We start from the raw sequence: 24,432 nt of genomic DNA on the forward strand, positions 1-24,432 counted from the left end.
GATCGATCTTCGTTGGTCAAAATTAGGGTTCTTGTAGCCCACCTTTTTTTTCTGGTCTAAGGAGTATATTATGCTTGTGTCTCTATCTATAATATCCCAGTATTTGATCTCGGCTCTTTCTTTCTCCCTCTAGAGCCTATACGTGGCGTGTCCATACATAGCTCGCGGCAAACAATTGAATGAGGCGCGTGCATTAGATTATTGGGTTGGTGGCTGTTGGCTCCATAAGATGTTGTAAATTTATTTCCAAGGAAGCTAGAGGTTGCTCCCTGCTTAGCCAATAATGGGTGCGTGAATATAGAGCCACTTGGTCAGTACTCGGGCAAGATATTCTATGTTGGTAGATGGAAGACTTGAAGGGTCTGCTAAATTTGGTGAATCTAGTTCCTAGTTAACTAAATGAGAATTATTGTACTTATGGCAACCGTTGTTAATTGGATAAATAAACTTTTAACGCGTGGAGCTTTCAATCGATCCTCGTTAGACACTATAAGGTTGTCTTGCCATTGTATGTTTTGGGAAAAAGTACCAAAAAAAGATGTAAACCTATCGTATTGGTGGTTGTTGGCTCCATAAGATGTTGTAAATTTATTTCCAAGGAAGCTAAAGGTTGCTCCCTGCTTAGCCAATAATGGGTGCGTGAATATAGAGCCACTTGGTCAGTACTCGGGCAAGATATTCTATGTTGGTAGATGGAAGATTTGAAGGGTCTGCTAAATTTGGTGAATCTAGTTCCTAGTTAACTAAATGAGAATTATTGTACTTATGGCGACCGTTGTTAATTGGATAAATGAACTTTTAACGCGTGGAGCTTTCAATCGATCCTCGTTAGACACTATAAGGTTGTCTTGCCATTGTATGTTTTGGGAAAAAGTACCAAAAAAATATGTAAACCTATGGTATTGGTGGCTGTTGGCTCCATAAGATGTTGTAAATTTATTTCCAAGGAAGCTAAAGGTTGCTCCCTGCTTAGCCAATAATGGGTGCGTGAATATAGAGCCACTTGGTCAGTACTCGGGCAAGATATTCTATGTTGGTAGATGGAAGATTTGAAGGGTCCGCTAAATTTGGTGAATCTAGTTCCTAGTTAACTAAATGAGAATTATTGTACTTATGGCGACCGTTGGTAATGGGATAGATGAACTTTTAACGCATGGATCTTTCAATCGATCCTCGTTAGACACTATATAAGGTTGTCTTGCCATTGAATGTTTTGGGAAAAAGTGCCAAAAAAAGCTATAAATCTATTGCATTGGTGTTAATTCAATCATAGATCTTTCAACTGGACTAATTTAGTCTTAAATCTTGCATTTGTGTTGATTGAGTCAATCAGGTCAATTTTAATAAAAAATTACCGACGTGCATGCCGGCTGACCTACGTGGCATAATCGGTGCTAACATAAACATTTTTAAAAATTTTAAAAATTAAATTTTAATTATTTTGTTCTTGTTTTTCATTCACCTTGGCCGATGACCCTCACCAGAACTTGGACAAGGGCTGCAACCCTCGCCAACCAAAAAGAAAGGAAAAAAGGAAAAGTTAAATAAAATTTCTATTTTTAAGAAAAAATTGTAGGACGGTCAATGTCCACCTTAGCGGTTTCCTATTAAATTTGGTCGGATAAACTCAATTGGTACAAATATAAATACTTTATGATTAAATTTGTCCAATTGAAAGTTCGTAACTAAATTGGCACAAATACAATAAGTTTATGACTTTTTGATACTTTTCTTGCATGTTTCGTGGCGGAATTTATTCTTTGCCTATAACTTTCACTTCTATGTTTTTTTTTTCGATATTTTGGTATATATAAGTGTTGTGAGCGTAGGACGCTAGGAAAACATATATGCGGTTTTACATGCTAATATTTCCACGATACTTTACAGAGGTATTGCGTACTTTGTGTTCAGAGAATCAACCTGCAGAACTACGAGATCTGCAAAAAGCAAAAGTCCAAAATAGTTATAACCCCACGAAACCCTACAAATTGTGAAAATGCTAATTGGAAACATTTAAGCGAACGTTAGGATTCGACGTATAATCAAATCAAAGTAAAACGTAAAACGAAAAAGAGAAATCGAGATGATAGATGAGAGATTTTATTCTGATTCATCCTTAAATTAGGGTTAAGTATAGTAGAAGATTCCACTATAATTAGTACCTTATACCTATCGTTACATCATTCAATTACAAGCTATATATATATAACCGTAGCTATTCATGAGCTTAAGCTTAAATTACTAATGAAAAATTACAAGCTTAAATCGTAAAAGGGCTCTGGTGTCCAGGAGGCGCTGCCCGCTTGAGACCCCTGCAGGGGCGACTCCCATCCACTTAGTTGAAGTGAAACTCACGTGCTTTCTTATCGCGGGGAAGTATGTACCACATCCCAATAGTGATGTGCAAATGTAAACATCTAGAATGACGTTGTAAGCATATAAGATAACGTGTCGTCAACTAGTTCACTGGCCAAATAATTTAGTCAAGTCGTGTAATTATTTCTTAGGCGTTACGAATAAATAATTGGTCAACATCTTCTCCAACATGCAAAATCAATATAGAAAAGGGGCTACGCCCTATTAACCTCTTCAGTACTGGAACTCTAAGAATTTTTGCAATCAATCTTTGTGAATTTTGGATTCACACTTCTGAAGTGCGCTAAACTTTTATTTCTTTACAGATGATGTTCTTTGATCGAAATCTGCTAATTCGCTGGCCAAATGCTACCATGGCACATTGTCATCCACATAGCAATGGCCTGGCATAGGAAAAAAAAAAAAGTTGGTCAAACGGTCGCCATGTTAACATTTCATTTGAAAATTGGCTAACATTCTGATTAAAGAGCAATCGGTACGCCAGATAGTGAAAAACAAAGCTCGGTAATCTAATTGCAAAATGCACCAAATTTCTACCAACACTCATGGATTTTACAGGTGGATTTCCATTTAAGCTCATAGAGAATAGACAAATCCAATAATTCCTCGTTCTATATATCCGGATTGTGTCCATCGTCACCCGTCAGTCATGTCAATAATCTAGCCACTGCATTTCTTAAATCGTATGCGGGGATGTGGTACGGTGCGATACGATGCTAACATACCGTTAATGGTCCCATGTTGGATGAAATGGTTGACAAAAAGTCAAACTAATCGACAGGCAACGTACATATAAGTTGCTATTGCCTAAGAAAAATTCCCGAGTATGAAACAAGCAACCTTTTTTTTTAGATTTTTTTGGCAAGAGCTACCTCATGCCATTCTCGGGGTAGATCCACAAACTCTAAAAAAAAATTACCATTTGTAATGCTTACAAAACTGAATGAGTGGGAAATATTTTCATCTTCCAAATAAATGGACACAATTTTTTGTTGATAATGAAATTTTTTCATTGACTAATTGTTTTAAGCAATATAAGCGATTATCTTCAGGATAATATTTTTCAAACCATTCATTTTTCACAAAACAGAACGAGCTTATATCTCTCTATATATGCGTATTATGGAGGAGGGAGACTTCATGCTTATTCTAAATAGTGGCAAGCTACTCACATCGAGCTATAAGATTTGTGAGGGATTACTTCGCAATCGCCCAATTGTAATACGTCACGACGTGCCTAAATCAAGAAGTTTCAGTCTCCTAACAACTTCGACTAACATCCTGGAGCGTCAAAATGTTTTGTAGTCCTGTATGTTCATGCAAACGCTTCTCGTTCTTGTGGTGGGTGGCCAAACGTGACTTTCACCGTACACATTGAACTAACGAACATTACTTTCGTCGCTATCTTGTAAGGGAATGTCTCATTTTGGCTAGTAAGAATGGTGAAAGGATTGATGTTCACTTCGGTCAAATGAAGATGGGGCAAATTTTACCACTGTCCCAGTAGTTTAATGAAACTGCTAGGACAATATTCTCTTTGAAATTTACGGTTGTACTCAAGTCCAATATTGTTACCTCGCAAGATCGTCAAGAGGAAACCGAATCCCGGATAATCAATATATCTAGTTAGACCACTTTTATCCCTTGCTACATCACAACCACAATGCCAACTGCTCGAAAACTGTCCGATATTGTCACGAGATTGGCAAGAGAGAGTTAAAGTCCGAACCTATCAACAGATATAGGCAGACTCACATTCACATAAAAGTTTAAGCCATATAAACTATGGGTTAATTATGATATATTATCTACTTCGTATCGCATCGGTTTTTCGATATGAAACTTTTTCTACCACGTCTCACTAGTGTATCTCAAAAATATTTGTGCAAATCGGTCATTTATTAAAGCTTACAAGTAGCGCTAGCCCGATCACTTAAAATTAAGAGATAATTAGTTTAATTTCTCCGACCTTACTTTATTAGTTTCTTTTTCTATCCTGACCAGAGACCTTACTTTACTCCTCAGTCCTTTCAAGGGACATGTTTGATGTTTGGAGTTTTCTCCTGTTGGTTGGATTCTCATTTTCTTTCATCTGTCGCAATCAAACATAGGACCACTGTAACACCAACTTTACCTTTTACGTGTCCATCTTTTTCATTATATTGCTCATTCTCAACAATGTTACATAATAACATCATCGGTTCCTAATTATATTACTCATGTGCTGAGTCATTGGTTAGAATATGTCGCTCGTGCAAAGTTGTAATTTCGGTTAATTCAAGCGTCATGACTTTTTAAAGCGTTGAGCGTCGTTCTCAAATCGATTTGTCGCTAACATAATATGGTCTGATGCTAATTAATCGTTAAGCGACACATTGGAATCTATGTGTTTGTTACTACTTGGACCACTTGTTTTAAATAGCTATCATTTCTTCGCTCGGATACTTTTCACTAGACACTCTTGAACTCAACCGTCTTCGTCAATGCGAGTTTAGAGCGGCCAATCCACCTAAGTTCGTACAGAGAGAGGAAAAAATTAAGAAAAAATCACGCCGGAATCGTTTGTAACGTGAAACATAGAAAGTTTGTTGGATCTAAGGTTCCGTCTCTTTCACAGAAAATGTGACATTTTTTGAAAATGTTCTCTTCAAAGTCAATTTTGAGACAAATGACAATATTTTCTAGTGTTTGGCTATGACCTAAAAAAGAACTAGAAAATGCTTTTCGTCGTTTAGTAAGGAAAATCTATTTTGATTTTTTTGCATCGTCATTTGCTAAAAAATTACCGAAGTAGACATCGACCATCTTACATGGTACGACCAATGCTAGAGTTGATAATTTAAAAAAAATTCAAAATTTTAAATATTTTATTTATTTTTTTTTCTTTTCTTTCATTTTCTTTTTCCTTCTTCCTCTGCCACCACCTTCAGGCAAAGGCCATAGGCAAGCTGAAGGCTCACCAGCCTCGGGCACGGCCGTCGCCCTGGCTATTGATCGGTTGAAGAAGAAAGAAAAAGGAATAAAACAAAATAAAATAATTAATAAATATCTAAAAAAAATCATATTTTGTTAAACAAGTAAAGGAAAATGCAGGTGAAGGGGTGAAGGGAGAAAAAGAATGAGGGAAAATGGCTTTCTCTTCTCAGAGAGAGGAAATCATTTTGAGAGAGAATCATTTTTCCCAATGTATTTTTTTCATTGGCAAAAAAAATGTTTTTCTTGATCAATTTTTTTTCTGAGAATCAAACGCCGGAAAATTCGAAAAACATTTTCGCGAAAGTTGTTTTTCGCGAAACAAACTAATCCTAAATTAAATCCATCGACTCCAAAGTTCGGATAAGGCGGAAAACTTTTGGGGTTTGAATCGCATCTCGTGGGAAGAAGCCAGGAGAACAAAAGAAGTGGTCCTAAGAGAGAGAGGCCAATTGGCCCCTTACCCTGTCAACGTCCAAGGGCTTGATGATTTCAGTAAAGCGGGGGAGTACAGTGGTGGGGAGAGAGGTCAACCGCACGATTTGGGGGCCGACGAACGACGACGCTCCATCCATACGCGCTCCCGCTTCGAGGGTGGGGCCCCGATGGACCAGAAAAGTCGTGGGCGATTTGAGTACGGGGGCCCCACCGCGCCCCTGTCGGCAATGAGGAGGCGAATCCGATCTCGCTCTCCCCATCTCCAACACTGCCCCCACCTTTCTTTTTTTTTTTATAAATAATTATTGTCGAAATTTTTCTTTTCTTTTTTTAATTATTATTTTGGAGCTCCTCTTCATCTTGGGTTTATGAGTACGCGTACGACCAAAGGGCAAAGCGAGCGGTGGTGGTGCCCTCCCCCACGACCTGTCGACGCTGTCGTCTTGCGGACCACTCCTAATGCATCGGGCGTCCGCCCGATATTTTTCGCCCTTCGATTCTGCCTCCCATCTTCTTCTTCTTCTTCCTCCTCTTCCCCGGTGGGGCTGGAGTCACGGTTCGTCTAGGGTTTGGTTTTGGCTTGGCTTGTCGTGGATATATAAACTAGAGAAGCACGGGGACGGGGGGCAGCACGGTCGGACGTTGCTGGCCTACTCTCTTGGACGTTGCTGCCTCGCGGGAAGAGAGCAATTGTGAGTCGCCGACACGTCGATGGGGGCTGTAGGGATTAATTAGACTTGCTCTTCCCCGAAGCTTAAGATCTCTAGAGGGTGCTAAGTAAGATCACCCTAACGGGATATTTCACGGTGCTAAGTAAGATTGATATCATTAGATAAGACTGTTGTTCTTTTTCTTTTATTGGTAATCTTGGAACACGAGTACGAATGTCCGACTATCCGAAGATTTAATGAACCGCTTTGTTGTTGCATCGTCATAAATAAAATATATAATGCTATTATCAATATTCCTTTCCATTATCCTGGTGGAGTATTGATGTAAGACCTCCATGAAACAAGTTGCAAGTATCGGGACCGATTAAATTCAGGCTTCTGGTTTGTGCGGATAGCTGCTATTCATAATAGTTTGTACGCAATCTATAGAATCTAAACCAATACAGCTGGAACACGCCAACTATGGAGGGGTGTAAATTCATTTTATTAACAAAAATTATTCACTACTCCTCTATATTGAATTTAAAGGGAATGAGGTAATCTACGATGGCCAATGTATACGGATTGGTGGCGCGTGCGCCGAGAAATCCTAGTTATGCCAATTAAAAGTACTCATGCTAAAATATGGACGAATTTAGAGTTTGAAAAAAGATACAAAAAGAACAAAGAAAATTTCGATCTGATTTTAAACCGCGTTTTAACCTGAAAAATTGTATGTTTCAAAGAGTTAGAGGCGATTAACATTGAAAAGGGTCAAATTTCATACATTTAAGCATAAGCAAAGATAATATGCTTACACCCTCACTTCAGCAAAACATTTTTATCTATTTACAATTTTACTATGTCCTTACCAACACTCTTCTCTCTCTTTCTCACTCTCGCTTGCCCGTACCCACTTCGAGATCATGGGTGATCGAGCTTGAGATTTGCAATTGGGGAAGCCCTGACATTGTTTTTTTTTTTTTTTTGTGGAGGGGGGGATGAGATGTGGTGGGGTGGAATCGTCGTTGGGGCAGTCCGAGGTGGTCACTGGTTGTGAGAGAGGATAGGGGATGGTTTGGGCGGAACTCTCCTTTGTGAAATTGGGATGTGGTGGGGTGGCGGCAAATGTCATTGTCGTTGGGGCGGGAATGAGATGTGGTGGGGTGGAATCGTCGTTGGGGCAGTCCGAGGTGGTCACCGGTAGTGAGAGAGGATAGGGGATGGTTTGGGCGGAACTCTCCTTTGTGAAATTGGGATGTGGTGGGGTGGCGGCAAACGTCATCGTCGTTGGGGCGGTCCGAGGTGGTCACTGGTCAGGGGATGGTTTGGACGGAACTCTCCTTCGTGAAATTGCATTCGATCTCCTCAATCTAGCAATGTACATTTTTGAAGGGTAACTCTCCAACGTAAAATTGCGCGCATCGTAGAGGTGACCCGGTATTTATAACATGTACATGTGTGCGTGTACGTTGTTGAAAAAAAAAAAAAATTTCCTTGTGATAATTTCCGAACATCAATTAACCATCGCAATTAGGTGAAAAAGGAGCGACGGTGGAGGTGGTTCCACCGTCCCCGTACCCACTGTTGACACGTCAACATCAAGTGGCCCCTCCCATCGTACCTTGTCCCCTATTTTCCATCGCGTATCTTTTTTTTGGTCAGGTTCTCTCCCGCTCGAATACTTTGGCCTTTTACGACAAAAAAAAGCAAGTTACTCATCAAATTCTTCACAACAAATAGTAAACTTGAGAAATTCCACATGACGAGAAGTCGTAAAAATACCACGTTAAAGAAATATCCAATCACGGGAGCAATGAGATTTTATTTTAGAAAAACATAAATATCGTTCCAAACAAAATTCAAATGTTTCGAAAACTCCGAGGATCATTATAAAAAGATACGACCTTTTTTATTTTGATCTTGAATGCTTATTCAAACAGCATCATCAAATAGGTTGTAGGGTCCCCGATCGAGTACACGAGCAGAATACCGAGCCATCGCTTAAAGCACAACTTGCTCACAACTTGCTCAAATCGCAATGAATGCAATAGTGGCAAATCAATGTCTTTAGCTAAAGGTAAGACTTAAAAGGCCAAAAAAAAAAAGGATAGAAACTGTGAAGGGTTTTCCCAATAAATGCCGCCCGAGCACCTGCGAGGCAGAATTTCGATTTTACAAATATTAATTCCACGTGGCTCGAGAAAAAAATAAATAAATATTCAAACATATGCAATTAAATGGTCAATATAATTATTTAAATATATATATGTATATATCTTTTGTCCCAATAGGAGTGTGGGGAATCCGAGATGATATGATGGGGATGGAGATATGTCTTTGCCTTTTCGAAACCTTTGTGTGTTTTTTTTTTTTTGTCTGTTTTCTCTCGCCTCTTTTATTATTGCAGCCCCCCCCTCGAGTTGTCTTCTCCGAGCCTACAGCTAGCATCGCGCCTCCCCTTTCCTCCCCCACAACCTCCCCCGCCCACGCGCCGCCCCGTTTTGAGCAAAGCGGCGACCGTCGGCCTTCCTAACGAAAATTCCCACCGTCTTTTGCTTCGGTTGGCCCACCGCCCCTTTCTTATCGATCCATACGCGCGCCTGTATAATTGTATAACTACACCATCGATATACTCGTCCCGTATTTACTCCGGATGAATCGGGATATTCCGTAATACATTTACCCCAATTTGGTGCACTTTGTCGATGTCTCTAAAAAAATCGAACCAGTGCTATATTAACCCAGACTAATTTTAATAGCACAAAAAAATCTCAAATTGATATCTCGTGCCGCGTTTATCAGTAAAATATGAAGGAATTATAATAATTCTTGATAAATATGGCACGAGTATATTTGTTTCTAAGTAGCACCGATACCGACACGCAGCACGAAACGACACGCCACGCCGACACTTCATTTCTCAAAAATAGAGAATTTTGGCATGTTGAGACACGTTGCATATTAAATATATATTTTTGTTTATACATGATAAATTGTCATATATATGAAAAATCAACAGTTAATTTCTTCTTTTTTCGCTTGGGATTTACGATTAAATTTTGTTTTCGCTGGTTGGGTATATCAATTTTGGGGTGATTGGATACATGACTTAAGCATATATATATTTGATAAATTTATATTTCGACCCATAATTTATTGAAAATGCTTGAAAATGATATTGTGCATGTGGAAATAGTGTGTCGTCGGGGATCTCGCGTGTCACCGGCGTGTCTAGAACGTTGACCACATGTTGATCGCATGTCGAAAAGTGTCGGACACGATACAACACGATATAAAAAAGCTCAGAAAGTGCCTATGCTCTTTAGATTTTTTTAACCATTTGATATTCGATTCTGTTTGACAGAGCTTTTTGTTACTTTGGAGATAGCCACTGAATGCTTTTCTGCGAATGCAGAGGATCTTCAATAGCCATATGAATTTCTCGCCGGAAGCGGCGTCGACGGCCCTTTTTTGTTTACTCCGGAAAGATCGTTCCATTGTCTGATTAACTTCCTTCTGTAGGGAGGATAGGAATATTAATGCTTCGTCTGCGACAGGAGAAAATAAGAGAGGAAAATGAAAGAGGATTTGGAACTTTCGTGAGACGGAGAAATAAGAAAAATTTAGATCTTTCTCTCCAAAATTTGTCATTCCTTCCCCTTTCTCTTAAGTTTCCAAATGGAGTTTAAAACTTATCGAGTTGGTCCAGTTTTTACATTGCATTAACGAGGATAGATCTCGCTTTTGAATTCTGATCACATATAATTTTTCATATATTATTACGGACATTCGGTTTTGATCATTAACGGGTTTTATTTTTAATGAAATCCATTTTGGCGAACCGTCAGGCGATTTACCCTAGTCATAAAAATAAACTGCCCCTGGCTATATATTCAAGCTGTTAAAAACAATCCCATCCCATATGCGTCCTAGAAACATTTTAATGAGAATTCTTTAGTAAAACCAATTTTTATGTGTTGACCTTGCCGATGAAGTTTCGGGTCAGTCGACATTTTTTTTCTCATATTTATTTCAAAATGCTGTATGCATTCACTCTAACAAAAATAAGACATACATTTCAAATTTATGGTTTTGATTCTCTGTATATTTTCCTCGAAAATCGATTTTCCTTGGAGAAATTAGAGCTCCCTCCTCATTTTTCTTCCTTTCGTTCCTTTCCTTTTTCCCTACGGCGGAAACCCATTTTAAATAGAACTCCAAAAACATAAAAAAAAAATGCCAACACTTATCTCGTATGATAAGATAAGAGAGCTTAATTATCCTATTTCCCTACTTTATTCGATGAATTAATGTTCTATACCGACGTTTATCCTGCAACATACTTCCCTCCATATAATCTCTAGTTGAATGCAACACGTACAAAGCTTAGAAGTTGCAGCCTAGCACGCTGCAATAACTGACATTCCTCCACTGATCCTACACTTCTCTAGCTATTAATAACGCACCTTTCTTGGCTTACCCGCTATGTTAGAAATAGCGGCCTAACTCCCTCCTACCATTGATAAATTTTGAAATAATTTGCGACGATTCTTGAACTCGGGGGCAGATTTGGAATTACAGTGAAAATTTATAAATTTTTTGAGATAAAAAAAAAGTTCGAGGCATTATCGAAATTTGACCTAAAGTTAGGGTTTTTTTTTTTAGGGAATACATAGAAGTTTAAAACCTCGTAGTGGAGTTCGATTTAAATAGCAAAATTAATATGTGTGTATGTATTGTTGACCACATCACAGCTAGAAAAACGTCACGAACTGTTACGTATTAAAGGGAAAAAAAGAGAGAGCATGATATTGATAGTTGTAGATACCTTAGTGTAGCTTGCTGGTTCTTAAATGTTCAAGGCTTCGGTCATCCTCCCCGGGCAGATTCAACCACGCGAAACGTTTTTGGAACAGCGGTCCATGCAACCAATCGTTCCCAAGAAAAGGAAATGAGATTAGGGTGGGCAATTATTTCTCACATATGGAGGGAAGAACGAAAATATTGTCCCCCGTCCATTAACTTTAGCATGCAATACAAGCAAATCCTTTTTGAGGATAGTGTTTTTCCAACCATTTATTTTCCGTTAAACAAACACGCCGTTAATCCATTATACGGACGCCGATTCAGATTTAAACCATTCAAAAGTTTACCAATTTGGAGTTTTACGCTAATATTTATGACAAAATTGATAAAATTGAAAAGTTTATGATTGAATTTGTATTTATACAATATGTTTGAGACTTGACTGGACAATTTGCCCGCTTTTTCGGGTCACGTCTGCTAGCCTCGTAAAGTCTTATCAAATTGCATGCGGCTATCGGGATTAGTCAAGCAGATGCCCCACGTTTTTTTTTCCGAAAAAACGAAAACGAAAGAGCAACCCCCACGTTTTTTCCCAAAAAAAGATGACAAAAGAGCAGCGACAGTAATAATTGGAGAGGAGTATTAAAATTGGTAGGTTCGCGCTCAACTCGGTTTCCAGCTTTTCAAGATCGACAACGACACTTCAAAAGCACGCCCTCTCATCACCCGATTTTTTTTTGCCCCAAAGCTTATGCCACGACGCACCTTCCCATTCCTCCTCTTTTTCACTCCGGCCAAGCAAAGTAAGATCTTATCGCTAATCATGCCAGCTTAGATGATTAAGCTAAGGGTAACAATGGTTGCTTGATCGCGACCGTTCATGAACGGCCCCGTGTTGTATCGAGTTTCCAAAATGGCAATCATCGTTACTCAAATTTCACAATCATAACCGTAAAATTTGAAATAATTTAGCCTCTGGACTTTACATCTTGCATTTGCCATTGATCCGTATTCGGCTTTTGCGTAAGATCTCGACACCGTCGGTTTGATTCTCACTTCTCCAAGGGATAATGCTTTCTCCGATGAACACACGACATCGCTAATCTTCTCGTATCTACACAAGATGCATAATCCTAGTTACGATATACCTTTGAATTCAAATCATCATAATGATGGTATAAAAAATTCCTCGGCTAGACTTTGGATATTTTAATACTTTTAGTTTCCAAACCACATTATATCCTTTAATTTGAAGTCTCGATGGTAATTAATTCCATATAGGTTTCCTCTTCAAATCTCCATGAATTGACATAATTGTAAAAAGTTTAGAATTAAATTGATAAAAAAAAATTATGACTTAATTGGCATGATTGTAATAGATTTAAGATTGTTTTGATTATTTTTTTTAAACTCGGGTGGCCGGTCGAAGTACGAAATTGTCTGCAATTGAGATTATAGGAAATTAGCACATGTTGTACGCCTAATACACACAAATTTGCTACTGGAGATATGGCGCCTCGCGTGAACCTTCTTGACACGAAGTAACGATCTTGAGATCGCAAAGGAAGGCGACGTCCCAGTTGTTGTCCGCTTTTAGGTTCGCGCGTGACATTTGTTCGAGAGACATTTATTAGTTTGTCACGTCTCTCCAAATAATCGCAACGCGTGCTTTGTTTTTTGAAATTGAAAGATTTAAAAAATATATTTTTTTTAAAATTATCGTTCCAAATAATCAGTCAAAATAAAAGTGTTTATTTTTTAAAATAATTCATATCTAAATATTTTATTAGATAATGAAAAATACTTTTCGTTCATTCACTTTTATAAGCGACCACTTTTAAAAAAATATTTTCGAAATCATATATTTTTTGTGACATAAACGGAGCCTGGATTTTGCCTTTGAATCTTCTTGCTGGTTTTCATTAGACACGTGAGCATGCAGGCACCGCTATTGCCTGGCCCATGCCATGCTTTTGAAGCAAGTTTGGAACTTATTTTCAGGCGTATGCAATGGTTGAGTGTCCATAACGCCTACAATCTGAAAATTCGAATTGAAGTTCGATCTTCAGATGGATCCACAAACGTATCCACGATGTTTATAGACATGTTAGTACGAGAGAGAGTTTGCATGTTCTTAACTAGTCTATCATATATCCTTTTGACTTCATCTTCGTACAACTATTCATGTTACTATCGGAGCGCTTGAGAGGTTTATCATTGTCCATCGAGTAATGGATAACCTTTGGATCATGTAAGGTTTGTAGGGAAATGAAGCCAGACAAATGAGAAATGAATCTTCGTTTTCTTTCTCGACGCAACTAGTTTAGTCAAAATGGACGAGTCAACAATAAGTAAGTACGAATAAGATCGATATATTTAACCACCATTGTGATATTTCCATAGTTCATCTCGACTTCATCTTATTTCAATTGCCTTTGTTCTTTTCAACTTGGCGTGGCCTTAGAAGGCATATTATTAAGTTCCTATTAGGTCGATAGTTTATTAGAATATGTGCAATCTATCCTTGAATTCCGGTCAATTGATTCCTTGTGAAGAGCTTAAGATGTCACGAGGCTAGGGCTTCGCAAAAAAGGAAAACCAAAGACTTTGAACTGCCACACACGTGCCTAAAATTATTTTCTTAAGATATAGAATCTTTCGAGTAAGACTAAGATCCACAATCCACCAAGGGAAATAAAATGAAACTTGAACGTGGGGCAGTGGTACCCACTTATGCACAAGGATAGTATTAAGCAAAAAGATTGCTCGAGCACCTCTCGAGTCGCCGACTCGATCTACCTTATGAGATTTCAAAACATGCCGACGGCACGTCGAGATTCGATAAGTCGAGTAAGACCTTAAGTTGTGATCATTTGAATCGGAGAGAATGTCTACCTTGCTACTAACAACAAAGGCATCCACAGGCATGTATCACTGACCGGATGTTCCAGGGCCTCCATCCTTGCACATGTATGATGCGACAAGCCGGAAGTCTCGTGTCCCAACTCCTCCCGAACTCGTCTAACCTTTATGAATGGAGCTTGTGGTTGTCATGAAGAGTGTGGGATGCACGTCGAAAAGATACAATTAGTCCATGGGAGTGGCGTCAAGGCGGTTTGTGCTAAAATAGTCATCTTTAGCGAGCTTTGAAGGTGAGGTTGGCCTCTCGTGCCATAAGCGATCGGGAGCCGATGCCGCTCTCCTGACGTTATCATGGCTGGTCGAAACCAGATATCGTGCTGAAGTATACTGTGTGATCTCACTCCATGATTCTTTCGTTTGTCTAGGCATGGTGACGATTCGATACGAGGACGCTATTCGCCTTGCCGTTCTTGGGAGCAACAGGAGTTGGAAGGCTGCCCTGACGGTTTCTCGGCTGGCCAGGTGCCGTGGCGGTTGATTCCGCGGCTGAAACCCGCCGGCCTCGTGTGACACGTGCATATAACATTTGGCCAAGCATATCAGTGCGGGTGCGCAATAAATAGAGCAAAGAAAAGTTCATGGAGGAAGAGAAATTGTGACGTGTATTATCTGGAGAAGCGTATTCAAAGTGTATTATGATGGGAATACTCCGTATTTAAAATGAAAATACAGAATTGATGAGAGAGAGAGAGAGAGAGAGAGAGTAGAGTCTACGTAGGGCACATGAGGAGGGGGTAATAAAATAAGAGGGACCGTCACGTGTCAACGCACCTATAACCTAAGTTCATGCAGCCCACCACTCCTGGGCATCCTAAATTAAAGACGAGAGAGAAAATGACACAGTCAAATGTGGAACACCCCCCCTCCTTGTCTTGCGGACTTTGCAAGGCAAGCCATCCCATCCCATCCCAATTCAATGCCTCCTTATAAAATCTTATAAACGCCACTAACGAATTTATCAATTTCCTATGTACTTTCTTCTTTTTGTTTGTTTTAATGTCGACAGCGCCTTTCATTGTCTTCCGAGCGGTCGTTCCACCACCCACCGTTTTAATTTTCCGGTGTTCAAGTTCACGTCGATACCCTTTTCATATAAGGTGTCGCTATTTTGTTAATACGAGAATCTTTGTTGATGTATCTATCTATTTATTTTCCGAACGATCATCGAGTTTCCTAATATGATTGAAGCCCCGCTCTAGGGCCTCTTACCTCAGCTAGGTGGACAGGATGTTTGGAGGACTGTAACAACAATTTGACTAATTAATCCATGTTTTCAAGTATCGCCCAGAGGAGGAGGAGCTTTCTCAACATTGATTAAGGAAATCTCTTGACGTGTTATTACATCATTGAAGTGGGTTTTCCTTGCTACTTGAAAAAAGGTTATTATTTTATCAGTTTTCTTCTTTGTTTTTTTGGCTATTTCCGAGATATGCAAAGACTAGAGTGGTTTACAGTTTTAGTACTTGCCTTGTCCCAGCACTCTCTCTCTCTCTCTCTCTCTCTCTCTCTCCAATTATTTTATCTTCTTCGAGACATCAGCTTCCCAAACAATGGTTTTCACTTTCAACTTATATAGCTTCACCGATATCGCTCATCCTCGAAGCATAAATCAACAGGTCTCGTTCTAATGCGTATCTCCCCCTCCCCCCCACACTCTCCCGCCGATGACCCAATCCTTTGTTTCTTCAGTCTAATGGTTTTCTTGTAGCGCTCTCTCTCTCTCTTCATTCTCTCTGTCTGTCTTCTCTCTGTCTCTCTGTCTCTCTCTCTCTTCTTGGTTGGCCCTTTGTTCTATGGACTTCGGGACGGGGAGTCTGGATGGGTTGGCGGGTACAGATCCTGGTGGTGGCTTACCTCCTCACGCTTCAGATCCTGGAACGAAGCACAGGCTGTACGGATCTGGGCTGTTCAAGCAAGAGCGGTCATTGGCATCGTCGGCTGAGGATGAATGGAGGAGCTCGAAGCTGGTCAAGACCGATGACTTCTCAGCTCCCAAGGCAATAATGCTGCCCCAGAGGAGCCCCGTCACTTCGCTGAGATCTTACAACTCAACCGGTCTCTTCTCTTCCGATGGCCAGCAGATGCTCAGTTTCTCTTCCCCCAAATCAGACGCTCTCCCAAACTCCCACGCTCCTGCATTGCCGTCCTACTTTAACTACGCCCCATCCTTGTGCGGTAACTATGCAGGTATAAACATACGTTGGTGCAAAAGCATCTTCCTCCAGCAGCTAAATGAAAAATCTTGCCTACACGCAAGGCATTTTCAAGAGAAGGGTGGAAGCGTTAATCTTTGATTTTCATCTGGGTTGTAAACTGGTGATGTGTGTTTTCACTGGAATGTGTAAAGCTTTGTTTTTTTTCTCCTTTTTTCCATGAAAATGGTTCAATCTCTCTTTGCGTTATCTTATGGGTAGGACTTGGGGCGGATCGCTTTATTCTTTGGTTCCAAGAACATGGAGGTCACTGGCCATTTTCTGTCAAGTCCAAAGCTGAACTAAGAGGACTTTACCTGAAAATCTCTACACAGATGGTCTTCTGCTCTGTGTCTTGTCAAGAAAAAAGCTGAGATTTTTTTTTTTTTTGCGCTCCTTTGAATTCTTTTTGCTTGCTGTCAAGTATGGGGACTGGGGAGGGTCTTGTCTCCTCTTCAAGGGAGTGCAGTGGGCACAAAAGAAGAAAAGCCCATAACAAGCAAAGAGATTTCATGGGTCGGGGTAGGATCTTTTTCAGTTTCCGCTAATTTGCTACTGGCTCTTTTATGGGTCTTCTTATCTCTACTTGCCCTCCTTTAGCCATGACTGTTCTATCTCTCTTTTAATACCAGCAGACAAGATGTAGTTTTGTTTACCTCGGGGCTGCTTCACTCTACAGTAGCAGACAGCCTTCAATTTTTTCCTTCTCTTTTTGCTGACTTCAAATGTTCTGGCTTCTCTGTTCTTTGATTTGATTCTTTAGCCGTGTACTTGCTGATGTTTGAGTTCTGTGAACTTTTTTTTTTTTTTTTTTGGGGTCAAACGAGCTATGTGAACTTAATCCTCCCTTTTCTATGCTCTTTTCCAGGCTTCAACTCTGCTGCAAGTTTGAATGGGGCAAGCATGCAAGGGGTCTTGGCAGGTACAAGAGGTCCATTCACTCCATCTCAGTGGATGGAGCTGGAACATCAGGCCTTGATCTACAAGTACATCACTTCAAATATCCCTATACCCTCCAACCTCCTCATTCCCATAAGGAAAGCATTTGATTCTGCTGGTTTCTCCTGCTACCCTGGTGGGCTCCTGAGATCCAATTCCTGTAAGTTGTCTCTGTTCCTTCCAGTGAGGGTAAAAAAAAAAAGAAAAAGAATAAAGCTTTTTTATTGGGTGCATAGTTACTGTTTATCTTTTTGCTCTTTTCTTTGTGACATGGGGTCCAAATGCCTCAGATTTTTCTAGGATCACTGGGGACTCCTTTTATAGTTTGTAAGCCTGGGGCCGATATTTATGCTTTTGGTTTCCGCCGTGTTCTGCTTAATGGTTATCTGTTGCCGTTTTCGGGGTTGCCTGTGGAAATCATTTGTGCTCTTAAGTGATTGACCTGTTATAATTCAGACAAACTGCTTGTTAATTAAAGTTCCGGGTGGTGTTGTAGTGGGATGGGGTTCTTTCCATGTGGGGTTCTCCAACACTAGCGATCCTGAGCCAGGAAGGTGTCGGAGGACTGATGGGAAGAAATGGCGGTGCTCAAGAGACGCGGTTGCGGATCAAAAATACTGTGAGCGACACATGAACAGAGGCCGCCATCGTTCAAGAAAGCCTGTGGAAGGTCAAACTGGCCATCCCGTCTCCGGGGCCACCAATACCACTTCCTCCACCAAACAGCTGCCTGCCGCACCCTCCGCGTCGGCTGCGACTGTGGTGCCCAGCGGCGGAGCATCTAACGGCCTCACCATTGCTCATCAACAGGTCAAGAGCTTGCAACATGGTGTTCTTAATCTAACTGGAGATGCTTCAATGAGGAGGTATAGGACACTATTTTCTTACCTGAGTTGAACAAAGATAAGTTTCTACTGGCAAACCACATTCTATAATGTTGAGCCCTAGTGGTAGCAATCTATGTTCTTTACTTATCATATCTAAACTTAGACTCGTTACAGGTAGGATAAAACATTACTTTCTGTTTGATGAACCTGTTTTCTATCTGTGTAGATGACTTTTTGGCTGAAACCCACTCAGGAGATCAGTCATGAATCCTTAATGATATGCACTCGCCTTATTATTACCATGTCCTTCATGCTAATTGAATTTTTCCCCCTGTTGGACAGGTTCTTCACTGACAGAGGTAGTGTAGGTGAGAAAATGCAAAACCCTCCGAGCCTGTCTATGTTGTCACCGACTTTTGACTCTAATTCAAAGGGAAATCCTTTCATGATAATGAAGCAGCAATTTGGACTCGGCAACTCTGACTCCTACCTCAATGCTTCTGTGAAAAACTCTGCCTTGTTAGACTCCCGAAACTATGGCTCTTCCCAAGACCTAGGTGAGCAAGATAGTGAGTCGCACCATTCTGTTCACCAGTTCATGGATGATTGGCCTGTAAACCCAGCAGATCGCTCCGCCATGCCGTGGCCTGAAATGGATATGCAGTCGGACAGGACTCACCTATCAATCTCTATCCCAATGTCCACTTCGGACTTGATTTCTGCCACTTCCTCTCCCAGCCATGAGAAGGCCATGCCCTCCCCGCTCAGACTGTCCCACAAATCAGACCCGGTTCAGATGAATCTAGGAGTAGGCAGTTTCTTCAGTGAACCCACGCATAAGCAGGCAAATTCCTTACCCATCTCCTGGGAGACTTCCATGGGCGGACCCCTTGGCGAGGTATTGCATCACAGAAGCAATAGCGCCTCCGAAGGCAAGAATGCCTCGGTGCTCAACCTCATGAAAGATGGTTGGGATGGTAGTCCTCCACTTGGATCATCTCCAACCGGGGTGTTACAGAAGACGACGTTTCGGTCGCTCTCCAACAGCAGCGCTGGCAGCAGCCCTCGGGCGGAGAATGGCAAAATCCACGAAGGGATGGCTCTTTGCAATGACCTTGGATCAACCCTCGTGAACTCGTCTTCCTTACCTGCTATGTAAACGAATTTTGTTTTACCGGGGGAGGGCATCACAAGGCAACTGCATGAGTTTCACCCTGCTCTGTACTACCTAAATGTTGAAATTTGTTTTTTTCTTTTTTCCCCGCTTGCTTGACTGTTATAATTTGTCTCTTTTATTTGCTATGGTCTGCTCATCGGCCCACAGGTTGTATCACAGTAAAGTATGTTAAATTTTGCAGTAAAGACTTAGTATGTTGAGTCACCTGTTCTTATCAGACCAAAAACTTTGCTTGTATCGGAGGAGGGATATATCACTATATGTTGCTGGTTGGAGGGTGGCAATTGATATGGTCAGTCACAGGGACCTTGCAGGCAGAGTTATACATTGACGCTACGGCAATTCATGGGTCTTTTCTCATGATTGCATGTGTTTTTACTCGTTGCATTGACAGCAATGGACTCTCTGCCATTCAATGAGCCGCCTGTGGTTCGACTCGTGTTCAAAGAAACACCAAGAAAACACGACTGTGGTTGGGAAGGTCCGAGAGAACTTTGGCAGCATCAATGAATTATTTCCATAGCAGCAGTAGTTTGGGGAGGGTAGCCTCTGCATCTTTGGGTTGCATAAAAGCTACTTTCATGGGAAAGTGACGACAAACACTTGCGGTCTCCAGGAATCGGAGAAACTGAAGTCGAGATTTGTGCGAAATTGTCAGTATTTGAGCATTCCATTTGAGGATTCGATGGGAGGTTTCCATTTCAAATCATTGAATACTTCGAGCAAATGGTCGTAGTACCCCAGATGTATTTTGTATTTCTCTCGAAGAAAGCTTCATGTTAAAAGGAAAATACTTTTCAAAAAATTAATCTTTCAAGAAATTATTTTTCGCTTTTCAGATTAGAGAATTCATTTTCTTAACTTTAAGCATGCGTATTTTCCTTTGACCGAAAATGATTTTCTTTTGACCGATCACTTTTAACAAACCAAACGGCGCGAAAGTCCATAAAACTAATTCGCTTTGAAAAATTTTCCACTCAAGCACACCCTACACTATGTCGCAAAGTTCATTGATGGTATGTTTGTTTGAGTGAAAGAATTTTCCGTGAGTTAGTTTTCTAGTCTCCAATGCGTTTCATTTGTCAATGAAAAACCATACATGGTTAAAGAAAATAGTTACAAACAGTTTCATGAAATATGATTCGCCAGAAAACATTTTCCCTCATAATGAAGTTTATTTCCGAAATAAACACCCTAAGCGTTAATCACAATCTCATTTAAGTTGAATTCATGCAACGTTTCTAATGAAGTTTGCTCCTGCTTCAGTGGGCAGATTTCTTTGGTTATGCTACGGGGCTACATGATTGAGTTTGATTCAGAACTGAACTATATCTAAAACAGGGACTAGTAGCATTCGAGTCCTACCCATTTCTTGGTAAGAAACTTCATCAGGCAGACACAGAGCGAGCCAATCATAACTGAACCATATCCGATACAGAATTTTCTGTTTGAACCATAGTTACTCGGTCTATACAAGCGCAGTAACTCCACCATACTAGAAGGCAGTTTGTCTCGTCTCGGTCACGGGAGATAGCAAATGCCCACAACACGATACAATACAAATTGACAGAAAGCTCGCTCATGACATGCTCAAATTTATGATCTAATGGAAGACAGCGTGACTCGTTCACCACTGTGCAGCCACTCTAATGCAGGTGGTCCAGTCAACCTCGGTGCCACAGGTAGTAGCAGTCAGACTAGTTGCTATTTCTCCACGGGAAAAGAACAATCTGGCTTTCCTGTCCCAGCACGTCAAGTGGTTCATCATAAGCAGACACAACAGCTCCAGTTGTGCTTCTAGCAGAAAACATATGCCAGCGTTTATGGTACTTACTCTGTGTCGTTTTCTACGGCGATGCCCGTTTTGCCAAACTCTGGCAAAATAATGGCTTATCATTCGGCTACTTGGAAGGGTGAAGAAATGGGGACGAGTTCTTTGGGGACGATCTCGAGCGCTGTTTATTGAAAACCTTCAAAAGGTTGGAGGCGTGAGGAACTACAAATTTAGGGCGGTGAACGGGGGACCTTAAGGGCCATAGAAGCCCCCGAGTTCTCTGCTACGTATGATGGTGGCTCAATTCTTCATATTACTTAGCGGACAAGATCCTTAGGAGAAAAACAGAGAATTTCATGTTCGTCCTGTGTTCCAAGTAGCTAATGGATGTGCCCCCTGGTTTTGCTTTTTGTCAATCCTCAACTTTGATTCCATTATACTAGGCAGAGCATGCTCTGCTTCTTCTTAAACTCCCAATCATTCCGAAATCATGGGTTACCACACAACTGTACTGGTTCAGCCAACCCATCTTGATGTTCTCCGCTGCAAAACTTTTGCCAACATTCTCTTTAGGCTTGATTTCTTACCCCCTGTTTCAACATGACTTCAACATTAAGATTTAAGATTTCCCAGCCATAGCACACCTACTCCAGCCACCATGAGTAGCTTCTCATTCTTGACAAAGAAGCTCTCCTCAATTGATCCATCCATCCTCTGTTATTCGAAAAAAAGAGCATAGAAAACATTTCCACTGCGGCCTTGACATTTCTCAAAAGCGCCACCAAGAATTCATACTCATACTGCCGAACAGCAGGAGATGCACATGTGACATGTGCATCCATTCGAAGTTTTCTGGTAACAGCTTAAGCTGTAAGCTAAATTTTTTTTTTCTTTTCGATTTCGAAAATGATCCTTATTGTACCTTTTGTTTACCAAAAAAGAAACGATCTTTATCGACGGTGGGGTAAGACACAAGGATCACCAAGAAAGAAATGATGTGATTTCCGGAAACTTCAAAATGTAAAAACCTTTTTCTCAGGTTTTATCTTGAAAAACCAGATGCCATACCCAACTTCAGCAAGCTAAAACTGCAGCTTTAACTAAAGCTGAGGATCAAAATCAACAATCAAGATAAAACCCAGCTTGTTTAATGGCCAAGGCCACACCATTACTCCAGTAACTGCACAAATCCGACCGAATATGGAGGCGTGCGTAACCCTAATGCATCGACCAACTCGATCGCAGTAAGGGCTTTAAACACCACCAATCTCAATCTTAGGAGTTAAAGCAAGCACAAAGCAATTACTGCAAAACTGCCATGTGAACAAAAGCATCATTCAACTCCTCACAGAACATTTCAACTGCGAATCAATGCGCGCATAGATTTTCCAATGTTCCAAGTTCCAACATACAAACACATTTTCTTCATGTTTCAAAATGGATTTCGACCTATTCTCATGAAACCTGTAACGAACATCCTAGAAATTGCAACCTTCTTTCACAAATACATCTAAAGACTAACGAGTGCCCCGATATAAAGGAAACCCTATAAAAAGTTTCGAACTTTCTCAGTCCACCAACAGTAAAAAGAGGAAATTTTTGATTGCGAGGTGCTCATATTCTATGGGTGTAAAATGAGTCTGTCACGCCAAGGCAATGGCATTCAGAACGAGGAATTTTTTATAATCATCGCACCGAAATATAAGTTTCCCAGTTCACAAATCTTATCTGCGATCAAGAAACAATCCTCCAAAAGCTATCTACGAGAGACAAACATGTAATTGCAAGGACGAAATTAATCATAGGAACTGGAGAAGTGCTCGAGAGTGCTCGAGCAGCGAACGATTCAAGCAACTACGAGAACCGAAGCCAAAGGAACAAGAATCTGTGGAGTCAAGAACAAAGCAAGACGATAAGAGAAGCAGAAGCCGCTGCGATTGTGAGGAGGGCAGAGATACGAGGGGATATATACAGAGATTCGCACGAAACCCTAGCGGCGCCCATTGGAATTTGCCCTCGCTAACCGGAAGCCTGAATAGGGCTTTTCATAGCATCAAGCCCACCATTCTTGATGGGCTTGTACAATGAACAAGTGTCGTTTTAGTTCGAGCACAACTTCAAACGGCCCACGGCCCACCATTTCTAGACCCGAGGGACGTTTGTTTCGCAAAAAATTGAACCGTTTGAAAAATAATTTGCCAAAAATAACTGCCTATATCAATTTATGTCTAAACATTTTCTAGTTTTCCTTCTCTTTTTTGTGTAAAATGGGCGATGTCGGTATTCTTCATTTGTTCGTTTCTGTCAATGATACAACCGAACATTTTCTGATTTTTTTTTTGAATTGTTCATTTTTCGTGAAACAAACGGAACTCGAATATATAAAGTTTCAGTAATGAATCCAATAATTAATTGGAAGAGAATGCGCGTGAGGCTAATACAAAAGCCATTAGTTGGATATAGCGATTGACATGATGGGTTTTATTAACATGTTTATATATAGCGATCTATTTACCATTTATAATATCCACTTAAGAGATGGTTATTGATAAACACAGCATCTTTCCTTTGTTTTCAATGGTTGCAACGAAACTCTTACTCTTGGAAGATGTGTGAAATCTGAAACTCGAGCAAGGAATAGTAGGAGATAAGGTTTGGTACGATAGCTAAGCAATTAGAAGAGAGGCGAGAGATAACGTGCTCAAGCCACAACATTTCTCATCTAAAGTAACCTCAGGCGGCCGCACCGCCACATTGCTAGTATAGACTTGTAAGATGATCTTCTGCCGATGTATGCAGACAAAGAATTTTGTGCCCTTCCGTAGAGATTAAGGAAGCGAATGCCGGGCTCGGCAGTCGTTCCCAATTTTTTCTCGTCAGAACAAATTCGAATCTTCTTGCCCATGATAATAGCCTAATCCCAAGATTTTCTATTTTTTTTTCAATTTAATTTTTTTAAATATTTACAAATTTGCTGCCGAGGCCCGCAGGTTCCGTTGCGTTGGGCTAATTTTTTTAAATTCATTTTTTAAGTGTTTTAATTATTTATACTTATAATATTTAGTTTATTTCGTATTTTAGCATGTTTTTATTTATTTTATTTATAATCTTTTTTGGTGTTTTTTTTTTATTAATTAAAAAATTATAAAAAATTATTAAGATCTATAAAGAATAATAATATTGTAATTTTAATTAATTAAAAATATTTATAAATAAAATTGATAAGATTGAAATTAACGAGATGAGATTGGACCGGATGTCATTTCATAAATATATTTTTAAAAAAATTAAGAAAAACCTTCTTTCCTTTTATTTAAATAAAATTTTATCCTTTTTGAAAAAAAAAAAAATTAAT

General features: G+C 40.2%; 1 protein-coding gene, 1 long non-coding RNA gene and 1 other non-coding gene across 3 annotated transcripts; 1 reads left to right on the forward strand and 2 right to left on the reverse strand.

Moving 5' to 3' along the window:
- Positions 1–15,667: 15,667 nt before the first annotated feature.
- Positions 15,668–19,507, forward strand: LOC115746381 (growth-regulating factor 6-like). The gene is made up of 4 exons (XM_030682126.2): positions 15,668–16,355; positions 17,229–17,459; positions 17,796–18,165; positions 18,469–19,507. The coding sequence occupies exons 1-4, from the start codon at positions 15,962–15,964 to the stop codon at positions 19,283–19,285; spliced, it is 1,812 nt and encodes a 603-aa protein (XP_030537986.1). The 5' UTR covers positions 15,668–15,961; the 3' UTR covers positions 19,286–19,507.
- Positions 19,390–19,904, reverse strand: LOC115746382. Its single transcript, XR_004016027.2, has 2 exons — positions 19,561–19,904; positions 19,390–19,529 (listed from the first exon to the last, which is right to left on the reverse strand). It is a non-coding gene; the product is annotated as an uncharacterized LOC115746382 (long non-coding RNA).
- A 2,782-nt stretch (positions 19,905–22,686) lies between these two features.
- On the reverse strand, positions 22,687–22,776 carry LOC115746406. The gene has a single exon (XR_004016028.1). It is a non-coding gene; the product is annotated as a small nucleolar RNA snoR8a (small nucleolar RNA).
- Positions 22,777–24,432: the final 1,656 nt, after the last annotated feature.

The sequence above is a fragment of the Rhodamnia argentea genome, chromosome 2, assembly GCF_020921035.1.
Source record: "Rhodamnia argentea isolate NSW1041297 chromosome 2, ASM2092103v1, whole genome shotgun sequence".
Lineage (NCBI taxonomy): Eukaryota > Viridiplantae > Streptophyta > Magnoliopsida > Myrtales > Myrtaceae > Rhodamnia > Rhodamnia argentea.